We start from the raw sequence: 26,144 nt of genomic DNA on the forward strand, positions 1-26,144 counted from the left end.
CTGTGGTCCCCGATGGGGGCTGCTGCTTCCCACTTGGATAATATTGCGCATTGACAAGAAGAGACACACGGGGCGAGTAGTTGACCAACACTTCTAACGACAATATCTCTTTCAAAATTATACTTGACGTCGTTGAAAAAGTGAAACTAATTATTAGGTTCGACGGATCCTTCTTTTCCGCCTTTTCCCTTCTTTGTGCTCACTTTTTGAAAAACAAAAACTCAAATTTTTCAGCTAGATGTTCTGCTGAATATGGCCCGATTGGCCCGATTCTGGGATTCCCTGGAAAATGATAACTTATTTGATATCGTCCCGCAACCTCCAAAAGTTAGTGAGATATCAAAATTTTGAGTTTTAAAAGTTTTGGGTTACTGTAGTTTGAAGAAGAAAAGAAGGAAAATAGTTCGAAAAACCACAACATCTCTATAAAACATTTATACTTTTTGATTTTCCAAACTTTCAGCCAACTGCAGCCCGATTCCAGCAACAATGGCTAACGAGTCTAGCCAATGCAAGAGACGACGAATTACAGACAATTCTATATGCGAAACCACTTCTTCCAACACCTGAATCAATTGTACATTTACCCGATGAAGAATTTTATGGAGCCAAGAAAATCTCCGTCGGCTACAGGTAAAGAGGTTGTTTGTTGTTCATTTGCACAACAGAAAGGGAGTCAGGTTACCGTACAGGGTGCGGCTATTCAACTCACTTTTATATTTTGTACAGTTCTAATTTTCTTTTTTTTCTTTTCGTCACTAAGAGAAGGAAAAAGAAGAAGACACTAGATTTTTCGTTTATTAAGATATTTTTTTTATTCCTTCGAGTATCTTTCGTTGGAATGGAACAGGTGGCATCTCATCCCTTCCCGCCATCCCCTCACATAATTAATGGATCTCTTCGAGTTGTTGAGCATGTCTCTTTTCCAACATTCTTTTGTTACTTACTATCGATATTCTTCTTTTCGATTTGTTTTTGTCTTCATTTGTCTCTTCAAATAGTCTCATTTCTCAAGCATTCTAACCTCCCGTTAGTCAAATCAAAAATGCAAACAGTAGGCTTTTGGCTAGGTGCGAAAATGATATATTCCGTGCGGAAAAGAAATTCGATACAACTTGGAGAGTTATATTCATTAGTAAATTTCTAACTATGGCGCTCCGGTAATAGAACATAGTTCATAACTTTCAACTGACTCATATTTTTCATTCAGCAAATCAATGATTTCCACTTCATTGGGCAACCTATCAGCACCACCAAAACCTCAAAGGAGGATCGCAAGGCTTCGAAGTGTGGCGAATGATTGTGCAGGTAGATTTTTGGATTAAACTCTTTCAAATTCGATTCAATTTGTTTCAGCAAGTCTTCCACAGTTACTAGAAAAGAATACAATTTCGGAAATGATGAATAACAATCTTGGAGAGAAATCTAATGCAAGCAGTACTACTTTGTGTTCCTCTGTACATGCAGGTAGGAAGTTTAATGATCTAGTTTCCCAAAGAACAGTTTAGAAGAAAAACAATTCTAAAATAGCTATTCCAAGATGATTCCCACTCTTTTCTTTCACTAGTTCTCTCGTTAAACTTGCTCTGAGAAAACTGCCAACATAAAATTTTCATTCTCACTTTTAGAACTTTCGTTCTTCTTTTTTTCCAATTTTCTTTTTCTCCAATCAACTCTTTTTTGTTTAGAATCTTGCCCAACGGACACTGAAGACGCAATAATTCGAAATGTGAGTTCACTTTTTATGTTTCTTCTTCTTCTTTTTTTCCCCCGTCGTCACCCCCTAAATCTTATCCTAATTGCCTTTCCTTCGTCTGATTGGCAACACATGTGACCAATAATTCAGATCAAGTTGCCCGGATTCCGTGGAAACATTTCAAGAGCTCTCAGTCAAAAGAGCAATTCTCCATCTGGTTGTCGAACACCAACTCCGCGAACTGCTCCGCCGTCTTATGAACAATTTCAAGTTTTGAGAAGAAATTCTATGAAATGTGAGAATTATTTTTCTTTCAACTGTCCTCCTGAACAATTTGTTTCAGCGAGCAATCCTTCATTATCTCAAAAGAACGGAATTCTTTCTCCTCAACCAACGAATCCATCTTCGTCAAGATCAAACACAGTAACAGTGAACGGAGTTCACGTTCAACAAGCGATGAACAGGTTTCCATTAACTCTAAAAATGTTTTTCATTCCTTCGTAACGTTTCAGAATAGATACAAGTACCGACAGTGCCAACACAATCCTTCGGTCTCCATACAGCACTCGTTCTGACAGTATCACAAGTGTTGATTCAGGACAATGCTCAGGAGATCAAATCGAGAGAAGATCACTGTGCTCAATCAGACAAGAAAGTAAGGAGGAAGATGACACTGGAATGCCGAGTTATGCAAGAATGGCGAGTACAATGGACCATGTTCTTCGGACATCTTCTGCATTGTACACTCTTCTTTCTTCACCTCTCGATCCAAGCATTTGCAGAGATTTGCTGGCGAAGGTAGCTTTCTAGAACAGTTTGAAAGAACTCAAATTTCAATATTGATTTTCCAGTCGTCAGTATTCATACAACTTTTGGAATCATCGCCATGCTCGAATTACCTTCCGAAAACTGAAATTGCAAGACTGAAACTGAATGTTCAAGAGTTACAAAAGTAGGTCAACTTCTTTGAATCATCTCAATGAAACATCAAATTGTAGAAATCGAGACAAGGGAACAATAGATATGAACAATATGACCAACTTCTTTGCTATTCTTCTCCGTAAATCTATTGAATCAGTGCTCTTGGTTTTTGTCAGAGTAAGTTCCTTCTTGTTTTTCAAGTGAAGGCCAAAACCTTATTCAGATAATCGGAAAATATCTGTCTGAAACCAATGGAAAAGATCGTCTCACTCCTATTTGTCTGGAACATCTCATCCATATTTGTCTGTTTGGAGATGAACTTTGTATTGAGGCAATCCAGAAAAATTGTATCTCATCTGTGATCAGAATCATGAAAAACGACCAACCACAAGAAAATACGCTTCGATTTCTTTTGAGAACTCTTGCGGTACTATGTGGAGTTTCTAAAGGAGCTCTTGCTTTGCTTACAGTAAGAAATAGATGAGTTTACTGTAAAAAACATACAATTTTCTTTTCAGCAAGGAGGACTTGATTTGGTTGTGGACCGCCTTCTTTCCATTTCCTCATCGATTTGTTCTGTAGAAGCTGCTGGAATTTTGACTCAACTCACAAATCCACAATCTGCATTTATCCGTCTCAATCATGTTGAACCAATTATTTCCAGACTTCTAGGTTTGTCTCAATACATTGTTTCCAGAAAAATTTCTTTTAATTTTCAGATCTGATTGATCAATGTAAATCTGGTGATTCTCTATTGTTGGCTACTGCTGCCTTGAACAATGTGACTCTTCAGAATCCCAACGGAGTGGATATCATGTACAGGTTAGGATTTGAAGTTGAATTTCTCTTCGTCCAACTTTTAAAAAATCATTCAGAAACAATGTCATCCGCCGTTTAATCTCCGCATATAATCGTGAGAACTGTGCCACTATTTTCGTACAGGAGCAAATCGTAACCGCTTTTTCCCGCCTTGCCGCCCGTCACCTTGATCATCAAATGGTCGAACAAAACTCAATTCCAGTTCTTCTTGAATTCCTATCTCTTACTCATCCAGTTCATGCGGATTACTGTAGAAGGATACGGTACAAAGCTGCAGTTTGTATTGGAACTCTTGCAAATAGTGATGTTGGGCTCAAAGCCTTATATGATAACAATGGTGAGAGATTTTATTTCAAACGGGAGAATATTTAAAATGTCTGTAATTTCAGCATACGCAATACTGAGCAATGTGTTATACGATGACAACAATACTTCCAATCCGTTCAACATGATTTGTAATAATATTCGCACAAAATTGGAATCGAAATACCAATCTGAAAGTGCAGTCTAATTTTTCGTTCCTTTTTTATTCCCTTTCCTTTGTCAAACAAACAAAAATCATTCTGTGATAAAACAGTTTATTGAGATAATATGAGTTTGTACATTCAAGAATTGAATTCGTTGAAAATTTAAGCATGGCAATTTCTTGGGTCTCCTCCAGACAAGGCGTACTCCTTGACCTTATCGACGAACGATTGAGGCAAAACGAATTCTTTCTGAAGACGTTCGAGATCATGGAAATCTTGGAATCCAGCACAGTATGCATTCAACTTCGTGGCGAGTTCTCCCTCAGCGACCTGAGTGTCCAAAAGAGAGAGCTCATCAAAAAGATTCTTCTTTTGACGGAACCAATACTTCTGATGATAGTCTTCAGCTTGATAGAATTTGTCGAGTGGTTCAACATAGGTCTCGATGTCTCCATGTTTCTCTTTGGCTGCTTTCAATGAATCCTCGGCGACCTTCTTTTGAGAATCGTTGACGTAGAGAATCGCGGATTGGTATTGCTGAAAATATGGATTCAAAATATTTTGTTCATTTTTATGTCGAAATATTTATCTCTTACCTTCTTTCTTCTCTCTGCTGGATTATGATGTTTCCAGAAGAAGTTAGTCAGCTTGGAGTACTCGATAACCTTCGGATCGAAAGTGATTTCAGTGATTTCAGTGTGATCCTTGATATTTTTGTATGTTGGATTTGGTTGTTTTCCTCCGGCATATCCAACTCTTGTCACTACAACTCCCTTCAATTTGGCCCATGCCGATTCTCCCCAAAAGCATTGAAGACCGAAATAGGCACGCTCCAAGTAAGCCATTGCACCTGAAAATATATCCAAAATCAATCGAGTTGGAAATGAATTCAAAATAATAAAAACAGAAAGAATAAATGAAATGATAAGGACAGTTCAGTCTATTGGTTTATATACAAAACAGTACACGGAATCAGAATGTGATTCATGTACATTTTGCGATTACATCAGAAGAAAGAAGGGCAGAGACGCAGAAGAATCGATGAAGAGGCATTGGAAAAGGAAAGAGAAAAGACAACAAGAGACGCAGAAGTCACGAAGGGCTCTATGTTTTATCATCATTATCGGGCGACGAGAAGCAGATGGTCATTTTGAAATGATGACATAGATCGGTTTTCGTACACAAAATGTGTTAGTTGGTGATAAGAGAATGGGGTGGAGACACTATTTGATTCGATGGTCAAGTTTTGGAAATGGAAAGAAATTGGCTTGATCAGAATTCACTATTTCGAGAGATTTCAGAAAAACTATCTCAGGTTAGAAAGTTTCAGTAGTTGAACTGTAAGAATAGAATGGATTCAGCTTCTCAAATTCTCATATCTTAGCGTTTCTCACAACATGTCAATTTTCATTCCTTTAAGAAAAAAAAAAGTTCTCACATGCATTTTTCAAGTTTGAAACGACTAACATTTGAAATTTGAAAAATAAATGCGAATATTATAAAAATGACTGAACTATTCTCATCGAAAAGATTTCATGTAAAGATTAACAATTCTAGTTTCTGTGAAAACTAGATCTTGAAAAGATAGGGCGATGGGTTTCAGTATTAACATTGAAATATTAAAATATCTGTTATTTGAATTTCGATGAATAAGTTATAACTGTTTTTAAGATCATCCAAAACCCTTCCAAAGTTTTGAAAACGCCAGGATTTCGAGCGTGGCGGCTACATTACTACTGTATTTATTACTGTCTTCATTCGAACACTTTTCTGGAAGTCCCCTCTTATTCAATTTCTCGGTCCCTCGTTTTTCATTTCCTCATTCGAGTTCTTCTTGTTATTGGTTCTCAAAGAGAACAAATCCAACAACAACCAATCACCATGGAAACGCGAGAATAATCGGGATTTGAAACGTATGTGTTCAAGTCGGCACGGACGGATTAATCGGAGTGGGAAGGAAAAGGTTTACGAGAGAAAAAGTGAAATTTCAAATATTCAGACATTCAAAAAAAGCCAAATTGATGGTTGGAAATAGTTCGTGATCAAATTGAATAATTGCTCTAGCTACAGTAATCGGATGGATATCGTAACCAACGCCCGTAATAGTTTTTCTTCAGCTCTATCCAATTCCAGGTCTTGTTGTTTTCCTAGTGCTTTCTTCATTTCACTAATTGAACGTTGACGTAAATGGTTATGGTTCGGCATTTCAGCTGCCAGATCGTAGAAAACTTGCATTGCTGCAACTTGTTCCGCTGCTCTGTCAGCACCTTGAATAATGTGTTCAGGATATTGTTGGCTTATGATTCCAGCACACATCCAGAAAGAAGACAGTGAGTTTCGAGGAATACGATGTTGTCTTAAAGAAGCGAGAACAACGGTAATCAGTGTAGAAGACGGAGAATTTGAAGAATGACGAGCAGAAAAAGAAGCCAATCGGATCGCAAGCTTTTGCTCGAAGAAGAGGTGATATGTTTCTATTTTGGCAACATTTTCTGACATTATGAAAATGATGGAAGCTTCATAATGTTTATGAAAAAAACTAAAGCTAATAATTTACTGGGAAATGCGATGAATAAAAGGAGAAAAACACTACTAGAGCGGAGTAGTTGAAGGTTTCGTTCTATGAGATTTGAGTCTAAAACAACCGAGACGGGTTAAGAGAGAAGAGATAGGTAGCACACAAAAATACATTATTTAGGAGATGGTTAAATTTGTTCGGGAGTCATTATGCGAAGTATGTGTTGCTTGCGTAGAGCTGTTGATCGGCTCCAACAGTGACAGCGCCAACTTGTTCACGAAGGAACAGGCGGCTTCCGCGCTTCAATCCAGTTGGGCGGAGGTAATCCCATGCTCCATGCCAGTTGTTGAAAGATGGTGAGTATGGGAGGAATGAGACAGCAAGTCCTGAAATAATGTTTTCAAAAATTTACATCTCTATTTTAAAACAAACCAGATCCGGCAACAGCCATAATGCTGGAAACCACGCTGTATGGATAGCCGAAGGAGTTGACGACGAATGGAACAGCAGCGTGGATGAACTTGTGGACATCCTTGGCAGCCTTGACCTTTGATTCGTCTTGCTGCTTAGTGTCTCCGATCTCAGTCTTGAGGATCACTCGTTGAATTCCGTTCGTAATAAGATGAACTCCCCAAATGACGAGAAGCTCTCCAAGAATTTGTGGAGCTAGTCCACTGAAAAGTCCTCCCGGTCCCTCTTGTTTTCCGATGACTCCCAATGCCTGTGCGCAAGTAGTGTACTTGGTTTCATTTCCGATTATTTGGGCGACTTGGCGGATGAAGCAAACTAAAAAGTGTATTGAAATAAATTTCTCGTAAATTCGCACAGCTCACCAGTGAATGGGCGAGCTGCGGTGACAGCAACAACGCGAATGACCGAGTCGCGGAATGCGTTACGCAACACTCTGCGGAACGAATCAGAGTCGCTGAGCTCGTCTTCCTCCTTGTCTTGGTTCTCTGGAGGTCCTCCAATATTCGGGTAGTACTGGTCAATGTACTGTAAATCAGAAGTTCCAGTTCTCAACTGTCTTCAAATTTGTAAATAAAGATCACGCACCTGTTGAGTCCGATGAGAGACGATTCCTTGAACAGCCAACGAAACAATAGCAGAATCGATTCCAGTCCACAGAGTCAAATATCCGCGAGTCTCTCCCAACTGCTTCACTGTAAACACAAATTTGGTTGTTGTCGTTTTTAGATATATACTTACTGTAACTGAAGGCATTTGGAAGGAAATACGCGTTTCTTCCGGCGCAAATGAGAGTTTTTCCAGTTGACAATGGGAACGGCTCATGACCAAGCTGGATGAGCGTACGGGTGACAGTCAATGGCAACGAGAGAGAGCTCAATGCGAGCTTAGCGGTGAGGTTCTTCGCGAACTTCTCCTGAAACATTAAGCATTAACCCTGGCAGTTTTGAATTTTCAACTTACATCCTCTGGGGCGAGTCCGAGAAAAGTGTCTTGTTGATGTCCATCCATCTTGCGCTGAGAAAGAAATTTTGGTACGTGCAAAGCATTTTCAAAGACAACAGAAACTTCAGATAAGAATTCGAATGATAAAAAATCGAAAAATTGATGGTTTCACAATAGAAAAGAGTCCGTAAAACTTATTGGCAACGGGGTAAACAAAAATTGATGCAACAAACAGATGCCGCATGTCGAAATGGGCGGGACATAAAAAGCAGCTGCCGCATGCTTTCAGGGACACGCCCACTTTTCGCATTTTATGATGGGGTTTTTTTCTCGAGACATGTGATATGCTTTTCTTACTTAATTTTCTTTTTTTTAACATTCCTTAGTTCAGAAACATATTTTCCTGCTATACTTAATCTGAAACACTTTTCTCCATTGGAAATAATTACAGAAATGTCGTCCGGCGGAGGAAATCAAAAATCTGACGGTCAAGTCGAAGAGGACGCCGCTGAATGCAAGTTTCCGAAAGGTATGGTTACATTTAAATAATCTAAATTATTCATCGAAATCATTTCAGTAATACCTATCTCTTTCTTATTCATTTCACGCATTTTCAGAATTCGAAACAACCACATGTGATGCACTCCTTACTGCCGAAGTCTACTTGCTTCTGGAACATCGTCGACAGTCGAATGAGTCAAAAGACGAAATCGAAGAGATGAGCGAGGTGAGATCTCTTTCAGTGCCAGCGCTTTTCTCAAAGTCAGTAACCGCAAAAGCAATTTATTTCCAGGTGTTCATCAAAACGCTCAATTACGCTCGACGAATGTCTCGATTCAAAAATCGTGAAACCATCCGTGCAGTCCGTGCAATTTTTTCTGAGAAACATCTTCACAAATTTGAGGTCGCCCAAATCGCAAATCTGTGCCCTGAGAACGCTGAAGAAGCAAAAGCATTGGTACCGTCTCTGGAAAATAAAATAGAAGAATCAGAGCTCGAAGAAGTTCTCAAAGATCTCCAGTCAAAGAGAACATTCCAATAAATTTCTGATATACTGTTCTAACTTATATAATTTGTAATCTATATTTACTGCTATTTTGTCAGAGGATCTCTGTCCACATTCTTTTTTTTTGAAAAAATGAAGTTATTTGTATTGTACAGAATGAAGTACTTTCTGTAAAATTCGTTAAGTCGATAAGAATAACTGCTTGCTTCTTTTCAGTACACGGTCAGAGATAAACTCAATATTCCAGATTACAGCAATGTTGAAACCACCGAAAGATCTGCTCCCTAACGTAGTTAACATGGTTTGTTCATTGGCGCGTCAAAAGCTGAAAGAAAAACAATGAATCTGCGCTGCCCAAGGTTACTAGTAGCTTCGTTCTTTTTGTAGCTTTCAGTTATTAAAATTCGATTTTCCGTGGCTTTCCAACTGAACCTGCAATAAACCAACGTTAATCTGTGCGAAGACGCGTCATTTCACCTGGTTAATCAGGAATAGAAAATCATTCGCTATTCTTACAGATTCAAAATGATCATCCATATATCAAAGCACTAAATGAAGATATTAATAAATTGTACATAGATCAGAAACAGGTGAAGTTACACTCAAAACATCAAACCACTGAACAAAATAGTTCCAGTCAGAAGAATTGTCGGCTGAAAGAGAATCGTATATTGCAATGATTCGATTATACTTGAAATCCGAAACAATTAAAAAGCAAATCGAACCACAAGGAGTGAAAATCAATCGCGTTACTGTGTTTGGTAGCTTTTCAACGCATTGTGCTTCAAAAGACAGTGACCTAGATTTGTGCGTATGTGCGTCAAATGAAGGGGCGAAAAAGGCGTGAGTTCATTCTTCTGAAAGCGAAAAGGATTACCTTCATTTTCAGCTTACCTGTGACAGTTCTTCAAACCATCTACCGCGAGTTAGTGAACAATATACATTCGAGAAACTATTTTTTCGGAGATAATGAAATTAGAGAAATCTCATTTGTATCCACTGCCAAAGTTCCAATAATAAGATTCATGATTAATAACGTTCCTGTTGATTTAAGTGCCACTTTTGAAAACACTCCTCCCCGTACGAGTCTTGCCGCAAAATACATAAATGCATACTGCCAGTAAGTTTTCGTTTCGCTGGTTTCGAAAATAGCAATCATTTGTTTCAGATTAGATGATCGATTCAAAGTATTGGTTACCTTTTTGAAAACATGGATGAAATCAGAAGGGAGTGCAGAAGATCATCTCCGCGATTTTCCCAATTCGTGAGATACCATCTAGAAAGTTTTTTTTTGAACGAATGCTAATCCATTCAGTTATTCGCTGATACTCTTGCTGATCCATGTTTTACAATGGTACGACATTGTACCGAATCTTCACGAGACACATACTGAATTGTTCCATCACAAACACTTCAAATCGTGGAAGTTAGCGGACGTTTCCCATGAATTCAAATATCCATTGGATGAAAACAGTGGGTTTCCGATATTTTGCATCAACGCGAACAAAAAATTATAGCCATTGCGATGCATAACAAAAAAGAAACGAGAAAATTGAGTATCGTACAACTTCTATACCTGTTCGCGTGTCAGTATTCAGAAGAATCTATTATGATGTATTATCGTTTCAACATGAAGAATGGAATGATTGAAGGACGATCTCAAAAGTACGTTTACGATATTTGTTTTTTTTTTCCATTTCAAATAATGAAAGTGTCAAATTCAGGGAAAATCCAGTTACTATTGTGGATGTCTATGATACGAGGAATCCAGCAAGAAGTGCCAGAAGTATTCTTGATATGACCGGTTCATTGACGTAAATACATGCTCTTTGTTCATATAGCCTTCTTTATTTTTCCAGGTACCTTAGAAGGTTATTTCTGGCACCTCGTGACAATATGTTCGCTCTGCTCATGAAAATCACCGTAGAAAAGCCATATCTCCCACAAAATGCTTTCCCGTATCCCATGTATCCTCCAATGATGCTAGTTTACTTTTTCTTGCAAGATAATAAATACAATGTTTTAGGAATGGTGCGGCTTCGATGTACCAAATCGGCCATTTCGGGTCTCCACAGTTTATGTACCAACAACCTTGGTTTCAAAACAATTCGGTTTGGAACAATCAAAATAACGGTGGACAACAAGGAACATCTAATCAGTTTGTTTTTGTGTGTGTTCTAACATCATTATGGAAACTTTCAGAAATGCGAACAACCATAGTAACAAACAATATGTACAGTATATGCCGCACCCTCCTGTTCAGTCGATGACCAATGTTAATATGTATCAAAGTTATGCCTTCGGCCAATATCCGTTTTCTTATTCACAATATCCACAGCAGCCTGATGGGAACGTGAAACAAATCGACAATAAACCGAAACGAAGATAACATAGTTGTACTAATTATAATCTGTACATTGATCTTTTATCCTTTCATGCAATTTTTCCTTTTCACTTGCCATATGAACCAAGTATATTACCCGGAGTCCCATTTTGGTCAAATTGTGATTTCTTTCAAAATAAATTATTTCTCTCCTTGCCATGCTTCTTGTCTCCTGGCGTCCTTGCGTGGCTCCCCATCGCTCGCATGCATGTTATTTGAAATTGAGAGGTACCAGACGATAAAGAAAAAGGACGCGGACGCACTTTCGTGTGTGACCAGTCACTTTTATATATCTTCTATTTTCATTTCGTTTATATTTTCAGAAGTAATTATGAAGATTCGTGTAGGTTTTAATAAACGAGTGATTCTGAAGAACTTGTAACAATATTCTACAAAGAGTTTCGTGTAGATTAAAATATTCAACATTTGAAAAATGGAATTATTGAATTTGTACTCTTTCTCCCGTTACAATTTCTCTTATGTGTTCTGCAGACTATTTTCCAATAATATAATTTTCAATTCAATGACTTACTAAGCATGCTTTTCTTTCGTATCAAGACCATTTGACCTTCACTGGTCGTTCCAGGAAATTATTCGTTTTTGCCCGAATGAAGCGCATCTGCCACTAGTGGTCGGCGCTGCGGAAGACTATGAAAGTCTATGTTCCATCGTACAACGGAGAGAGAGAGTTAGACACAGAAACGAACAAATTCGTTCTTCGTTGTTGTTATCGTTGCTTCGTATCCGTCCTATAACTTCTGTTGTTCAGTTTTTATGTTGTTTTGCAAGATTACTATTAATTTCAGAGTCAACACTATGGCGGAGACGGCAAACCCGCCGCCAACAGTGAAGGGTGATAGTAAAAGAACTGCCGTCATGTCAGATCAAGAAATAGTCGCACGAATCTTAGGAACATCTGTGGCGCAAGCGAATTGGTACGCGGCTAACCCAGAGGAAATGTATTTTATGGTATTATTTGTAGTATGAGTTCTAAGCAACAAGTGTTTCGTTTTCAGGTCAAACAAGATGTTATGCACGAGTTCTCGAACCAAATTGAATACGACTACGCCTGTTATCGAGGAGTATGAGTTTTCCTCTACACAAATGAAAGCATAATGTTGTTATTTTTAGACAAACAAAGGTGTTTACATTAGAGACGACTATTACGTTTCTTTCTACCAATGGTTTAAAAGCGATGAGTTCACAAAACATGTAAGTCATATTTATATTTGAACTTTTCTTATCTAAAACATTTTTCAGGTTGGTGTAAATTACACATTCAGCGATCCGTACCTTGTTGGCAGAGCGTGGACACCGATACGGACGGATGATGCGACAGTAGACGTGTATATCTCTGTTAGAGGAAAGAAGTCATTACTCCCTGCGTGAGTAAACGAAATCTGAGACACGTGATTTGTAAAAAGCATTCTTACAGAGTTCCACAAAGAGTAAGAGATCAGTTCGTTGAAGCATTTAGCCGAAAATTTGCTACAGAAGAAGGCGAAGAAGTTCTTGTTAAACACAATGTTGGTGATGCAAAATTTATGTTAAAATTAAATTGATTTATTTTCAGCGAATCTTCTTAACAACACCTACGCTCAAAATCACTATCACTCTTGTAGTAGAGCCAAATCCGCCGTTTGCTGTTCTACTGACATCGGCGTTGAATCAATACGATGAGTATGTAATCTTCATTCATAGCTATTGACATTTTTATCTTTATTCCAGCTTCTTCGACAACTTCTCGGCTATGTCATTTTTCATTCACAGAATGTTTCTTGATATCAGAAACGGTTGTCAGGGAACTCAGCGGCTTGTGGTGCCTTCTTCGCATTCGATCAACTGTCTTATCATCTTCTTTCTACAGTTTTACGAGATGATTCCACATTTCTTTCAATCTTCATCACATAGTGAAAGTAAGCAACTATTTTGTTAAAGATATTTTTTAAATATTCATTATTCGTCAGGTTATCTGCAATCCCACCCAATGGAAGACATTATCAAGTACAAATATCCAGCTTATCATCCAAGCAGTGAGCTTTTTTAGAGCAGAGAAATTAGAATTTTCTGTTTTTTCAGTGTATCAGCATTTCAAGGATTTTGAAAATTTGAGACGAGATAGAAAACCGAAAATTGGAGAAGTCGTTCTGATGTTCTTCTTCTTCTATGGTTATCTTATTGATCTTCCACATCAGACTTTGAATGTTATAACGACAGAAGTTACGTGTAAAGAGGATATAGAGTAGGTTTTAACACTCTAATTCTATTAATTCAGTGTTTTTCTCTTCAGCTCTGTCGCCCTCTCTATCACAACTGTAGATACTAAAACAGGAAGCGAAGTCCCGGATGCGTATCGTTTGCAAAATCTATTCCGCGAAGCTTTTAACTTGGTTAAAGATGCTCAAAATCCGCACACTGTTACGAAGCGTCTCTGTCGAATGCGACTAGATGATTCATTCTATTGTATTCGTGATAGAATCATGAGGTCCACCAAGGACACGTTCGATGTTGTACATAAAGCGTGGTGTGGAACGACTGATCACATTTTAGATGAAAAATATCATTTGAATGCAAGAGAAGTCCACGGAATGATTGTAACAGATTGTAATCCATGGATCCGGTATAGACGAAAGGAAACTCAAGATTTGTATGGCAAAAGATTCCCGAAGAAACCTTTCTCCGATTCAATGCATCAAATGAAAACATATTTCCGAAGACCAACGAATTATCAGAATTGTAGAACCATTCCAACTTTGGAACATTTGCAAAAAAGAGCCGGAAGAATGTTCATGACTACAGTACTTGCAAATCCCAATAACCACTCTGAATTGTCAGTCATTTTCCGTCCACCAAACTGCAAAGCCGCTCGCCTGAGACCGGTTGTTGATCCCGTTCAGGAATTATCTATGTGGAGCTTCGAAATGCCTTATCACCGCGAACCCAACTTTTTTGAGTTGGCGAGAATGGGATGTTACGAACATATGAGAGAGATTGAACTATCCAAGAAATTGGGAGAAGGTTCATCTTGGGACAAAGAGGATCAGAGATGGATTCGTCTTCGTGAAAAAAGTATTCGCGAAAATTACGCCACAGGTAACAACATATTTATTTTAAAACATTCATGTTTCTAATACTATAACAGATTCAGAAAGAAACGACCTGGTTACTGAGGATGATGATACATCAGGGGAGGATGAACGCAAGATGCCAACTCCTATCGAAGCTCGTGATTTGTCACTATCCACTGAAGAAATTCCAGGAACTTCCACAGAAACTGAATCCAATGCAACTATAAACGAAGAAACTACAACTGATCCTCTTGTGGTCGACGATTCTGATGCAACGGATCTCATGAAGAAACTGAGTGAACTTAATGCAAGTGATCTAACATTGGAAGAGAAAGAAGAATATCTCAAAACCGAAGCATTCTCGCCATATTTGTCACACGAAAAAGATATTGTCAACGAAAAGGCTCGTGGATTGGCGTTTTTTGTATTTGTGAGTAGTTAAGTTTATCTATTTCATTCTATAAATTTCTTGTTCCAGGCGGAAAGACTTGCGGATTCCTGGACGAATATTGAACTGGACGAAGATTATGTGAGCGCAGAGTCGTACTCGCAGACATTACACACATTCTAGGATATTCATGTCATTTTTAAATTCCACATTTTATTCCAACCGTCTTCACCCAGAACTATCTGTATTTCATTTCATGAAATTTTATTCTCACTATTTTATCATTTCAATTGTAAACTTGAAATCTCATTTTTCTCGGTCATACTTTGCCACTCACTTTTTTTACCTCGTTATTTTTTTAAAATGAACTATGAACAACTGCCTCTTCTCATAAGCCTAATCTTCTGTTTATAATTCAAAGATATCGAATCTTCACAGAGTATCTCATGAATGTTTTATTCTGTTTTAATTGATTGAGGAAATTTTTTAGAATGAACGCTGAAGTCGCTTCAGAAATGTTCCTCAAGGATCGAAGGGGATGGAAACCATTTGTTCGACTGATTGACGACGCAGAACTCTGCTCAACCTTCAAGAGTAAATTATACAAAATCAAAACATTCTGTCCCTCGATTAGTTTCAGACGACCCTTCAATTACTTCTCTGACGAATGATATTTTTGACAAGTTCCACGATTTGCGACCGGTAATCATATGATCGTAATCAAGCTTCATGTTATTCTTACGATTTCAGAGAGAAACTGATATGTTGGAATGTCGATTGACGCATGCTCGTTTCCTCGATTTAATCCACGATCCATTCTTCAAAAAGACGTTAGCAGAGTTGGCACCGGTTGGTATTGTGGCACAGCAAGTATACGTGTTTCCAACGTTTAACTCGATGACACGTCTCCGTAAAGAAACATACGTTTATATTCAAGTACGAGCAGTTCCTGGACAAGCGTTGCCAAGTAGTCAGTGAGTAATGTTATAGCCTGATGAATGTTTAACTGAATGAAGATTCTCAGATACGATAGAATGCAACTGGAACAAGAACATTTCAAAGTGATAGCTCAATTCGTTTCGGAGAGGGCGTGGTATATCAGCGAGGTTGTCATCTGCTTATCTATTTCTATTGAAAATTCAAGTTTCAGTACTTCTACTCCAAAATTTCGAAATTGAATATCAAAATATGCTACGATGATGATATTCCGGATGTTCTTCTCGGTGAAGTTTATTGCAAAGCGTGCTCATTGTAAGAGGAAAACAATGTTCACATCAAGAACTCATTCATTTGTTTTCAGATTTTTCCCACATTTAGAACCTCTTGTATTGTTCTTTCACAGTGTGATGTCAGAAGATTCTGTAGGAGGACCGTACGGTCGAACTACCAGTTTTGACGAGAAATGGTTGCCACAGTGAGTGAAAAAAACAACATAATCAGACGTTGGATTGTTCTTTTCAGGTACAAAACTGCGATGCTTGTCATTTTCTTCCTTCAACACTGCGAATTGATCCCTTTGATTATGAGAGATACCGATGTTTTCGTTCCGACAAATGTCACTTGGGAAAAGTTGATAGATTGGGATGAAGGGAGACAACGGTTTTTCACTGATCAATGTATGTTTCGTGGGGATCTATGAATTACAGTAAGCGTAGTTTCCAGATATGTTTGAGGGGAGAAAGTGGGCGTCACGATCAATTTATGCGAAAGCTCCACTTGGAAAGCTCTTCTTTCTCATGCTCGTATTCTACACAAAATCGATTCATTTTGGAGAGGGAAGAATAATTATTGACAAAGGAACACATCCACCATTAATGGAACAAGAGTAAGTTGAATCTTTTAATATTCTTTTACATTACAAACCCATCTTTTTTCAGACAGAACTGTCTTGTGATCGACTCGGTTCTTCTCCGTCGAACTTCAGATGATTTTCCGAGGAAAATGGTTTATTTTGTGATCATGAAGTAAGAAACCATCAGAAGATTGGAATGTTTCAAAATGTGTATATTTAGAGCGATGCATAGCTATTTGTGTGGATGTAGAGACGCTGGATCTGTTGGAGATGATCTATCGAGCATTCGGAGTCAACTGATAGAAGTTCGGCGGGCAGAGGAAGCAGGAAGACCACTACCTAAAATACCTCAGTAATAAAATAGCATGGTTTTACCTTTTTTGTATTAACACGTCGCCTCAAAATGTTCAAAGTAATACTAGACTTTATTCCTAATTTTTAGAGCCGTCACTTTTTACTAAAAACTTTTTAAAATAACTACAGTAAGACGTTTTCGTTGTTGTCAGTCCCTCGCGAATAACTTTTTTCTATAATTGCACGATTTCAAAAATGCCATTCAATATATTCCTATTAACTTTATATTTTCTTATTTCATATAGATTTCATGTATTTTATGTATTACTATGTATTTTTTCATTGATAAATAAACTGTGAATTTCATGAATAAATCTCCACACTTTCCGTGATTCTATCAAGAAATTTTTATCTGAAAAATCATAAAGTTTTTTCTTCGAAAGTTTTAATCTCGTGATTTCTGGTTGAAGAATAATGTCATTTCTCTTTGAAAGGCTGCAATTTAAAATTCAACGAGGCGTTGTGTAACAAGTCCTTCAAAACTTTGTCAGATTCTTTTTCCGCAATCGATTCTCTCAAAGTACATTTGGCAACAATTCCTCGTACGCGATTGACAGTAGAATCAGAAGAGACACTGTGTAAACCGAAGAGAATCAGATAGCAGAATTGGACCACCTCCTAGTCGGGTTGGTCCAATGACCCGTCAGAGAAGAGAGAAAAGAGACATACAGAAGAGGTTGACCTAGCGAAATGACTGCTCTCTTGTGGCCATTTGTCCACATTGGAGACCTTATCGCTTGGTCAGAAATGCCCGTGTTCTACTCCTTTTCTTGTCGTAATTCTGCTTGTCTGGCTCTCTTTTTTCCTCCATCTCTCACTGAACTTCCTCTTGCTCACTCTTATTTTCTTCTTCATATTTGACAACTTAAATTTTTATCTATTTTTTTTAAAGTTCTGCAAGTATTTTTTATTATTTTCAGTAATGACCAGTGCTGTTGGTAAACGTTTGGATGAAGTGATTCACTTTGACTTTTCGAAACCGCACGATGAGAAAGTTCGTGCTAAACTCACTGTTCAGTTGTGCTCTCAATTCTTGGAGCCATTAACGGCTGAAATTGAGAAGAAAGGAGAAGAAGAGTCTGTTGATGAAGAAGAAGAAATGAAGGATGAACTCGATATTATGGGACAAATGAACAAGTTTTTGGGGAGCCCAGAATCAGAGAAATTCGTGAGTAATTGATTCTATTTCCTTTTTCCTAACTGTCAAAATTTCCAGTTCAAACGTCGTAATCTGAAGTGCAATGCAGTTCTTCCATTCATCAGCTGCAATCCTCTTTCGGATTGGGAGAAACGTGACGTCTCTGTAGTTGCTTCATTCGGATTCCCAAATAAAGTTCCAGTTCGATTGCTGGCTCGTAGGAGGAGCAATAAGATTCTCGATATTTTCATTGATCAAATCAAACAAATGTTCCCCCAACATGAAGTCACTGATATCGAGCACAATGATGCAGCCAAGGTTCCATATCTTTTGTGCAACGTGGATAACTGCTCTGTAATTATCAGAATCTCAATCAAACCGTTTTGTGGACCACAGTACTTGGCCAAAGATGTCGTCGAGATGTACAGAAAGTAAGTATATAAAATGAATTAGAAAATCAACTGTGCCTGTTTTCAGAAAAGACGATAGATTCATTGCTCTTGCCAACTACTTCCACAGCTTTTTGAAAGCAAAAGCTATCAAGAAAGGAGATCAGAGAAAAGCGAAATCTGTGATTCCAAAACTGTGTACTCTCAAAATGATGTTTGTCCACTTGTTCAAACATTATGGACTTCTTCCAGCAGATATAAACTCTTTGGAAGGTAATAAGACATTCTTGAAATTCAAATTCATATTCTCTTAATTTCAGGAATGATGTCATCACTCAGTGTCGAAGACAGTCAATCGATCAGTCTTGGAACTCTCTTCTTCCTTTTCCTCGACTACTATCTTGATGTGATTTCTCTCGAAGAAGATTTCCTTGAGATTTCAACAGGAGAATCGATTCAAAAGATGAGCATCGGACTAACAAATCTCAATATTCTCTCCATCAGTGACATCTTCGACGATCATATTCCAGGAGAAAGAGTCAACGACACTTTGATCTTCAAAAAGATTCTCAAGTAAGTGTGAACCATTTAATTCAATTACTATTTTCATAATTTCAGAGCATCCTTCCTATGCATCGAGAAGCATCTGAACACTCGTACCGGAGATATTCTCAACGACTTACGAGTCATTCCACTTCGTCCAAAACATATCACTTTGTAACATAATTCTTTAAATTGACATCATTTACCCTTTTGTAATGCATCTTATTCTGAATTTTACACCACAATTTCTCATGTTTCCACTCATTCAATGTTTTTTGATATCTTCCATCATGGAGTAATAAATATCAATCTTTTGAACTTTATCATTTTTTTCCGTATCAGAATTCAAAAAAAACTCTTTTTTTTTAAACAAATTTCTTATAAATTCAGAAGTCTCGAGCTGACACATGAAAAAAGCCCTTCTTCAGAACCAGAGTAACTACAGCTTTTTTCCATGAAAGTGGGACAGTAGAAGAACATAAAAAATTCCCCGTTTCGTTTTCATTCATGGGAGGTTGTTCGAGCATTTGTTAGCAAAACGTAAGGAATCAAACGGGCAACGAAATGGGACTGGATGATTGGAATATAGAAAAGTTGGTCGATGACACCGCTAGACGTATCGCAGAAGGAATGGTGAAAGCTATGGAAAAGGCGTGTCGTGAAAACCCCCGATTTCGCGAACAAGTCCTACAACACGAACGGATGAGAATAGCTGAACTAAGAGAGCAAGTCAAGGATAATGTGAGTGAGCAGATACAAGAATGGGTTGCAAAGCGGGCAAAGGCAGAACAACAGAGAAAGCAGAAGCTGAAACAACGCAAACAACAACGGAAAGATCGTAAGAAGAAAACTAAGAGACATAGACGCAGGACATGGATAATTTTCCGAGAGTTCGTTATGATATTTCACTGTCAAATAGTAGCTCTTGAACTGTTGGGGATCAAGTTTAAGAGTTACGAAGATGCTAATTTATCTCCAATCATCCTCGAAGAAACATTTGCTCCAAGCAATAAGAAAAAAAACGTTGAATTAGTGTTACGAATACAAGAAACTGGAACACGGACAAATTGAACTCATGCATATTGGTAACAATCACGTACCCTTGCGGACGTAATAAATTATTATTATTATTATTAAAGAAGTAGCTCATTCGACAGAGAGTTTTATTTTCTACTGTTCAGAGGGTGTCTGTTAGAGAATATTCTGAACTGTTAGAGAAGATTCTGAACTGTTAGAGATAACTCTGAACTGTTCGATTGGATTCTGAACTGGTAGTGTATATTCTGAACTGTTAGAGAAAATTCTGAACAACATTGGAAGTTTTATTACTGGTTTTGATTTCAATTACGAGGGGCACATTAGTATATTGTAGAAGTGATACTGTAAACGACCAATATTATCACAGTGAAACATTTCGAGTTTATTTCTGTGTCATCGAATTCGTTTTCGGGTTTTTCGCACATTCTTCTTGAACACTTCTTGAAGAAACGAAGAGCAACAATGCTCTGAATTTGACATGAAGAAATTCAAAAGACTCAATTTTGGGAGCAATGACATCTTTGAAGCTGAAAAAAACAAGTGAATTGGAAGAAAACACATGACACCTACTGGTTGCGATAATTGAACCAATTCCCTTTCCATTTTTCTCTCTTTACCGTCTCCTTCCAGAACTCGTTCATTATCAATACACTTTTATGGACAACACCATGATGTAACAGTTGTTGTAGCATGTTGATTTGAGTGGATCGGTTGATATTTTCCGATTTCGTTTCTGAAATATGGACAGTGAAGAAAAATATGGATTCTATGAGAACATACCTTTTGTAAACAGTTCTTGATATTTCGCCCAATCGATATCCCTAAACGAGTGGTCGTAGTATTCCATTTGGATGTTGGGATCGTCAGGTTGGGAAGAAATGTAACGTGGACAGGGAAGTTGTGAACAAAAAATACAAAAAGAAGTGCGATCTATACGGGTTTCTGGAACGCGCGAATAGTACGTTAAAAATAAGACTTCCTTATTCTGAAAAAAGAACTGCAAGAAACGTGAAGCCGATCTTTTTTCGTTTCAATTCAATTATTTTATTTTATGCACAGAACATCCAGGATTTTCAGGTGTTTAGGCGGAACAATAAATATTTTTTTTAAAAAGGTTCCATCCCTCTGAACAGTAGAAAATAAAACTCTCTATCGAATGAGCTACTTTTCTGATACAGAAAAACCGATTTTCTGAGAAATGTGTATAATTTTTTCTGCAGAAAACATTTTTATTAAAAATGTGCTTGAGGAGACTCTGAAACTGTTCAAATTTTTATAAAAATGAATACTGGCTGAAATGGCTGAAAATCTCTTTTTTTGCATTCTGATGAATGGAACCTTTTACATTCATTTGTTGGCTATTATTGAAAAGTACAGAAGCTTTATGAGAGTTCGAGTCAAAAGTGATTATTCATTGGCTGAAAGATTTCAGAAAAATATACGGAGCGAGATGAACTACTGTAGTTTAACAAATGAAATCAGCTATATAGATAACCACTTTGATGAACTCAATCCAAAAATAAAAATATTTGAACTCGCAGAGTCTCTCGTTAAAGAAAACATAGAGTTACTCATATTCTCCATATTTTTATACTTCCCCAAGTTTTAGTGTTTCTTGAATCAAAATGCCTAGCAGGCTGCTCCGACGTTCAAGAGACACTCTTAGTCAGAAATAGAATCGATTCACTGGTTTCCAAATGGTATCTACAGTACTGACTCTCAAACCTTTCCCAACTCTATCAATTTCAAGGACCATTTCAAGGATACTCTAATGGTCCAGAATGTTTTCGATGACATCAACTCAGCATCACGTGTCACAGCAGTGTCTGAATTGGCAAAAGTCTTCAAGTATGCTTTTATTTTATTCTCATGACATTCTAAATGAAAATGGAGATTTTAGAGCCGGAAGAGATGCTGCGAAAATACTTCTAGAACGACGCCGATTCCATTTATTCAAACATTTGAAAAGTATGTGTTGGCAGACGATTCAGAAGGTATACTATTAGATTCTGTATCATTCGTATCTAGTTTGATTCTTTGTTTTTTCATGTATCTCATTTCTTGGTGCCACCCCTTCTAATTAATTGCTTTGATCCTTTTGACTCCTTTTGTTTTCTGATTTTTTAAACTTTTGAATTTCTCCAGAATTCTATCAGAATCCTAACACTTTCTCCCTTCTTTTTCAACTTCTTCCGGCTCCATTCTATTTTTCACTTCTATCCAGATTCGGTCACATTTGCTGTTATCGTGGGAACAATCACACCTCTTTCTGAGTTTGCAACCACGAACTTGTCCATTTTTAACCAAAAACCTCAATAACCAGAAATCTGATTTTTTATTTGAATAAACGTCTCCAATTTCGCAAAATGAACATTTTGTTTATCGATGATGTCCCCTATTTGTCATCCATTCCTTTCTGGAGAGGAGAGAGCATCATGTGAATTTCAATTGGTTTGATTCCAACGAGATGAAAATCTGAAGTGATCCCAAGTATTCCAACCGATCATTTCTCAATTTTCTTTCATTTTGACATCTAGAAAACATCTAGTCAGATTTGTTGCATGATTGACAGAAATCTAAAATATTTTGTTGATTTGATAAATAAAACATATTCAAGAAGTGGATTTTGGTCAAATTCAACTAACAGAAGTAGTAGTGAGGAACTGGATTTACGTCAAAAGAAGGTGTTCTAGTCAATTTTAAGGTCTAGAGTATACTTTTTTGAATCTGGAAAATAATAAGCTAGAGGAACTTTTGGTACAGTAAAGAAGTTAATCGATGTATTCCTTATTTTCCATTTTCGGAATATGTCTGTATTCATTCCAGTAGTTAACTGAATATTTTAAGAATTCATCCAGAAATTAATAGCTCGATTCTAGAGTTCAAACGTTGAGCATCTTTGAAAACGAGAAACTTTAGTTCGTTTTCTATTATTTCATAGAAGTCCTCTCGAAAAAATTCCCACGAGCATTCACGAGCATTCCAGTTCAAACTTGAAAACTTTTCTATTTTGATCTGAACAAACCAGAATTCGAACACAGCTGAAACGTGTGCTCTGACCCACTATTAACTCGTTAAAACATAAATTCATTTTCGTAAGCAGATCAGACTTGGAACAAAAATGAAATCATTTAATTTCTCAACTTTCAAAATTCGTTGCATGTTTACCGCCAATTACTGTGCTCTCCTTCTCTATAATTTTCAATTTTTTTCAGAAATTGGTTCAAAATTCTTCGCCTCAAATCACTTGGATCATGAAAATTATTGACGGAGAGGTAACCATATTTTTGTTTTTCTTTGGTTTTGAGGATAATTCAGTGACAAAAAAAGTAACGTAAATAGGCAGGTGGAGAGCTCCATTTTTTCGGTTTTTTGTGCTCCAGAACAGAAAAATAGGTAACAAAAATATCCATTTTGCAAAACTTGAGATTATTCTATTAAGATTTTTTCTCCAAGACTACAGTAATCCTACAGTAACCTAATCCTTTTTCCAAAGAGTATAGATTTTCGGTGGACTAAAAGAGAAAATATTATAAAAAATTCAATTGAAAAAAACTCTGAATTTCCAGTTGAGTTTGCCTGAATGAGTTCATTCACAGTTGCCTAATCACAATTCTGCTTAAAAAACGATGAAATCATACATTTGATCTTCTGGTGGATGAGACTAAAAACGAAATTCAAATCTTGTAATTTGAGATTTCTTGGATTTCGGTCTCAGTTCCTTTCCGGCTATCATAATAACAGACACCCCATCCCATTCATATCATTTGACATAACCTAATTCCTTTTTCTTTACCCCCGCACTAAATATAGTCAGGCCTTTTGATTGATTATGACTAGTTGTGGTGATTGAGTTACTCTGATTCGTCAAAACTCATTTCCCAATATGACATCCAGAATATTTGAGAACTTCAAAAAAAACAAACGTCAATGCTATGTTTAGAAGACATGATCTTTTAGATTCCACCTGCTTATCTTTGAAGTATGTTTGAGTTTTCATCTAGAACACTTTCAATCCTTACTACTAATTGTTATTTACTCAAAGATCAGTACCCACCAACAAAAAAAAAACAATGTTAGATTTCCTTTCTTAGAAAACACTGAAAGAAAGTCTCCCTTATATTGGTAATATTTGATCACTAGGTTGGACAACCAGGCAAGTCTTTAAATAAAAAAAATGTTTGAAACTTCAGAAATTGTTCAAAACCACCCTAATGACTAGGGCAATTTCGAATCTCTATTGTGTGAAATTTGAAAAAAAAACGAGATTTTTGTTCTTTTAGTTTTTCTCTCTCCCCATGAAGGCGTTCGTGTGATGAGTTGTTTCATGATCACTCAACCTTACCTGTCTAGAATTTTGTGTTATTCTAACTTTCTTAAAATGAGAATCTTCCATTTTCAGAATATCACCGTCATGCATTATCTAATATACTATAGTTCAAACCAATCCAAGATAGATGACACGTGGTTTTACTACCAAGTATTGACATATTTCGAGTTCGCATGCATTTGCATCAGGTTTGTTTTTTTCAATGATTTCCTGAAGTCATCAAAATGAAGATTTACAGTTATCCACTAGTAATATTCCTTGGCTTTCAACTATTCAAACACAGAATATTCCATCAAAATCTTCAAAATTGTGTGAGAGCAGCAGTAGTGGAGTATTTGATCCAGCTCACTTCTCGAAGTATTCAAATATTTTTGATTTTCAATTCGAAAGAAAATGGATTGGGTATGAATTTTATTCGCGAACTTTGAGAAATGAAGAACTTCCAGCATTCTACTATGCATCTCTTGCTCGATGTACTTGTTATTTTTTCGGTAAGTCACAATTTACTACTGTATTACTAATTCGAAGCCGTTTTTCTAATATTGCGAATTATAGTTTCTTTCTCTCTTCCTGGATTTGTGATCGAACGATGTTGCGCTTCATATTTTCTCTCAGATTATGAAAAACGAAGTCGACATTATATAAGTATTTTCCTACTCTCTGTTTCTGCTGGAAGTGGTCTTTTACTATCTTATCTATATCACCAATGTGAGTTTTTTCTCTCTTTAAAATCTCAATTATATTTTATATATTTTAGCTGAAAGTACCCTGGTTTATCACATAATTGTACTTGTTATCAATATCATCTCATCAGTTGTTTTGGCGATAATTGAAAAGTACAATTACAAGAGACTTCACGAGAGTTCAAATTTAAGAAAGAGCAAAAGAGAATACTCGTTGGCTGAAAGATTTCAGATCTCTGAAAATATACGTGTTTGTGAGGTGAGTTGTCAATGAGATTTAATAAATATCCCAAATCTTTTTTAGCTTATGAAAACAATCATAAACGTTGTCGCTCTTTTCAATCTCTTATCTACCGTATCTGCTGCGTTGGATAATTTTGATTTATCCCCGACATTCCTGAATGTGGCTGCAACATTTTTCAATTTCTGTGTACTTACGTAAGTCGACTGTTTTGAATTGTTGATATACAATGCAACCCGATTTCAGTTATGGATCACTCGTTTTCTTCCTTTTCTATTATCTAATTCCACAATTCAAAAATGAACTGAAGGCAGTGTTTATGAGAGTATGTCAGTCAATTGTTCCACAGAAATAAAGCATTTGGTTTCAGATGAGACTCGTGAATCCAGTATCCCCGTTTCCTGATATTCTCAAAGAGAAACCAATGCAAATGGCTGCGAAAGAAACCGATGAATATTTCTCACAGCTTCAAAAACAATGGCTTTAAATTATTTTACCTCGCTTCTTAAAAGTTACCCACATTTTCTTGTAAACTATGCATTTTTCATAAACTTACACTCGGGTTCCAGAAATAAACTGTCATTATTCAATTATTTGGTTTTTTGAACTTTGTCTATCGCGATAGATCGGGAAATGCGGGAAGAGAGGGTACCTCGCTTACGAGGTCAGACTTATATACAGATTGCTATCTTTTTAAAAGGTCACTGCTATAAAATACGATAATTTGTTGGATTCTAATCCTAAACAGTTCTTTTTCTTACCTTTTCTTCGTGAACCTGTGTTTCAGAATAACGAAATTTGAGCAGCAATTTCATTCCGCCTACGGTATTTGTTAAAGTCCGCAAGCACGTAGGCGCACTTGTGCAGACGAAAAAAGTGATTAAAATTTTGAGTAGCTTGCGGCGATATTCGAGGGGCAAGATGGCGTCTATCATCTATTTAGGACAAGTCAAAGTA

At 37.0% G+C, this 26,144-nt stretch overlaps 11 protein-coding genes across 11 annotated transcripts; 8 read left to right on the forward strand and 3 right to left on the reverse strand.

The window, feature by feature from the left end:
* Positions 1-252: 252 nt before the first annotated feature.
* On the forward strand, positions 253-3,947 carry GCK72_006491 (uncharacterized protein; the record flags this gene model as incomplete). Its single annotated transcript, XM_053725651.1, has 15 exons — positions 253-327; positions 464-633; positions 1,211-1,308; positions 1,357-1,467; positions 1,689-1,729; positions 1,847-1,991; positions 2,040-2,160; positions 2,209-2,494; positions 2,548-2,648; positions 2,695-2,794; positions 2,841-3,086; positions 3,136-3,289; positions 3,337-3,439; positions 3,493-3,773; positions 3,826-3,947. The coding sequence occupies 15 exons, from the start codon at positions 253-255 to the stop codon at positions 3,945-3,947; spliced, it is 2,154 nt and encodes a 717-aa protein (XP_053589845.1).
* Positions 3,948-4,065: 118 nt separating this feature from the next.
* On the reverse strand, positions 4,066-4,748 carry GCK72_006492 (uncharacterized protein; the record flags this gene model as incomplete). The annotated part of the gene is made up of 2 exons (XM_003113864.2): positions 4,066-4,440; positions 4,500-4,748. 2 exons carry the CDS (start codon positions 4,746-4,748, stop codon positions 4,066-4,068), a joined length of 624 nt encoding a protein of 207 aa, XP_003113912.1.
* Positions 4,749-6,604: 1,856 nt separating this feature from the next.
* GCK72_006493 (uncharacterized protein) lies at positions 6,605-6,974 on the forward strand (the record flags this gene model as incomplete). The annotated part of the gene is made up of 2 exons (XM_053725652.1): positions 6,605-6,777; positions 6,869-6,974. 2 exons carry the CDS (start codon positions 6,605-6,607, stop codon positions 6,972-6,974), a joined length of 279 nt encoding a protein of 92 aa, XP_053589846.1.
* On the reverse strand, positions 6,629-7,900 carry GCK72_006494 (uncharacterized protein; the record flags this gene model as incomplete). The annotated part of the gene is made up of 6 exons (XM_003113824.2): positions 6,629-6,807; positions 6,854-7,207; positions 7,255-7,417; positions 7,478-7,584; positions 7,631-7,805; positions 7,853-7,900. 6 exons carry the CDS (start codon positions 7,898-7,900, stop codon positions 6,629-6,631), a joined length of 1,026 nt encoding a protein of 341 aa, XP_003113872.1.
* A 387-nt stretch (positions 7,901-8,287) lies between these two features.
* GCK72_006495 (uncharacterized protein) lies at positions 8,288-8,876 on the forward strand (the record flags this gene model as incomplete). Its single annotated transcript, XM_003113700.1, has 3 exons — positions 8,288-8,363; positions 8,452-8,561; positions 8,628-8,876. The coding sequence occupies 3 exons, from the start codon at positions 8,288-8,290 to the stop codon at positions 8,874-8,876; spliced, it is 435 nt and encodes a 144-aa protein (XP_003113748.1).
* Positions 8,877-9,096: 220 nt separating this feature from the next.
* On the forward strand, positions 9,097-11,229 carry GCK72_006496 (uncharacterized protein; the record flags this gene model as incomplete). Its single annotated transcript, XM_003113392.2, has 11 exons — positions 9,097-9,141; positions 9,359-9,430; positions 9,478-9,683; positions 9,730-9,960; positions 10,009-10,104; positions 10,156-10,313; positions 10,358-10,505; positions 10,565-10,654; positions 10,700-10,822; positions 10,867-10,998; positions 11,043-11,229. 11 exons carry the CDS (start codon positions 9,097-9,099, stop codon positions 11,227-11,229), a joined length of 1,488 nt encoding a protein of 495 aa, XP_003113440.2.
* Positions 11,230-12,039: 810 nt separating this feature from the next.
* Positions 12,040-14,862, forward strand: GCK72_006497 (uncharacterized protein; the record flags this gene model as incomplete). The annotated part of the gene is made up of 12 exons (XM_053725653.1): positions 12,040-12,192; positions 12,240-12,305; positions 12,355-12,435; positions 12,484-12,608; positions 12,659-12,749; positions 12,797-12,903; positions 12,952-13,139; positions 13,191-13,256; positions 13,303-13,465; positions 13,514-14,316; positions 14,372-14,721; positions 14,770-14,862. The coding sequence occupies 12 exons, from the start codon at positions 12,040-12,042 to the stop codon at positions 14,860-14,862; spliced, it is 2,286 nt and encodes a 761-aa protein (XP_053589847.1).
* A 332-nt stretch (positions 14,863-15,194) lies between these two features.
* GCK72_006498 (uncharacterized protein) lies at positions 15,195-16,827 on the forward strand (the record flags this gene model as incomplete). Its single annotated transcript, XM_053725654.1, has 10 exons — positions 15,195-15,273; positions 15,320-15,381; positions 15,430-15,653; positions 15,704-15,785; positions 15,830-15,930; positions 15,980-16,093; positions 16,141-16,295; positions 16,342-16,504; positions 16,557-16,643; positions 16,692-16,827. The coding sequence occupies 10 exons, from the start codon at positions 15,195-15,197 to the stop codon at positions 16,825-16,827; spliced, it is 1,203 nt and encodes a 400-aa protein (XP_053589848.1).
* A 920-nt stretch (positions 16,828-17,747) lies between these two features.
* On the forward strand, positions 17,748-19,073 carry GCK72_006499 (uncharacterized protein; the record flags this gene model as incomplete). Its single annotated transcript, XM_003113498.2, has 5 exons — positions 17,748-17,993; positions 18,042-18,394; positions 18,441-18,625; positions 18,673-18,925; positions 18,971-19,073. The coding sequence occupies 5 exons, from the start codon at positions 17,748-17,750 to the stop codon at positions 19,071-19,073; spliced, it is 1,140 nt and encodes a 379-aa protein (XP_003113546.2).
* Positions 19,074-20,315: 1,242 nt separating this feature from the next.
* On the reverse strand, positions 20,316-20,780 carry GCK72_006500 (uncharacterized protein; the record flags this gene model as incomplete). The annotated part of the gene is made up of 3 exons (XM_053725655.1): positions 20,316-20,460; positions 20,504-20,666; positions 20,714-20,780. 3 exons carry the CDS (start codon positions 20,778-20,780, stop codon positions 20,316-20,318), a joined length of 375 nt encoding a protein of 124 aa, XP_053589849.1.
* A 3,534-nt stretch (positions 20,781-24,314) lies between these two features.
* Positions 24,315-25,674, forward strand: GCK72_006501 (uncharacterized protein; the record flags this gene model as incomplete). The annotated part of the gene is made up of 8 exons (XM_003113675.2): positions 24,315-24,451; positions 24,502-24,665; positions 24,710-24,754; positions 24,819-24,971; positions 25,021-25,205; positions 25,251-25,384; positions 25,434-25,512; positions 25,558-25,674. 8 exons carry the CDS (start codon positions 24,315-24,317, stop codon positions 25,672-25,674), a joined length of 1,014 nt encoding a protein of 337 aa, XP_003113723.2.
* Between the last annotated feature and the right edge of the window lie 470 nt (positions 25,675-26,144).

The sequence above is a fragment of the Caenorhabditis remanei genome, chromosome II (genome assembly GCF_010183535.1).
Source record: "Caenorhabditis remanei strain PX506 chromosome II, whole genome shotgun sequence".
Taxonomy (NCBI): domain Eukaryota; kingdom Metazoa; phylum Nematoda; class Chromadorea; order Rhabditida; family Rhabditidae; genus Caenorhabditis; species Caenorhabditis remanei.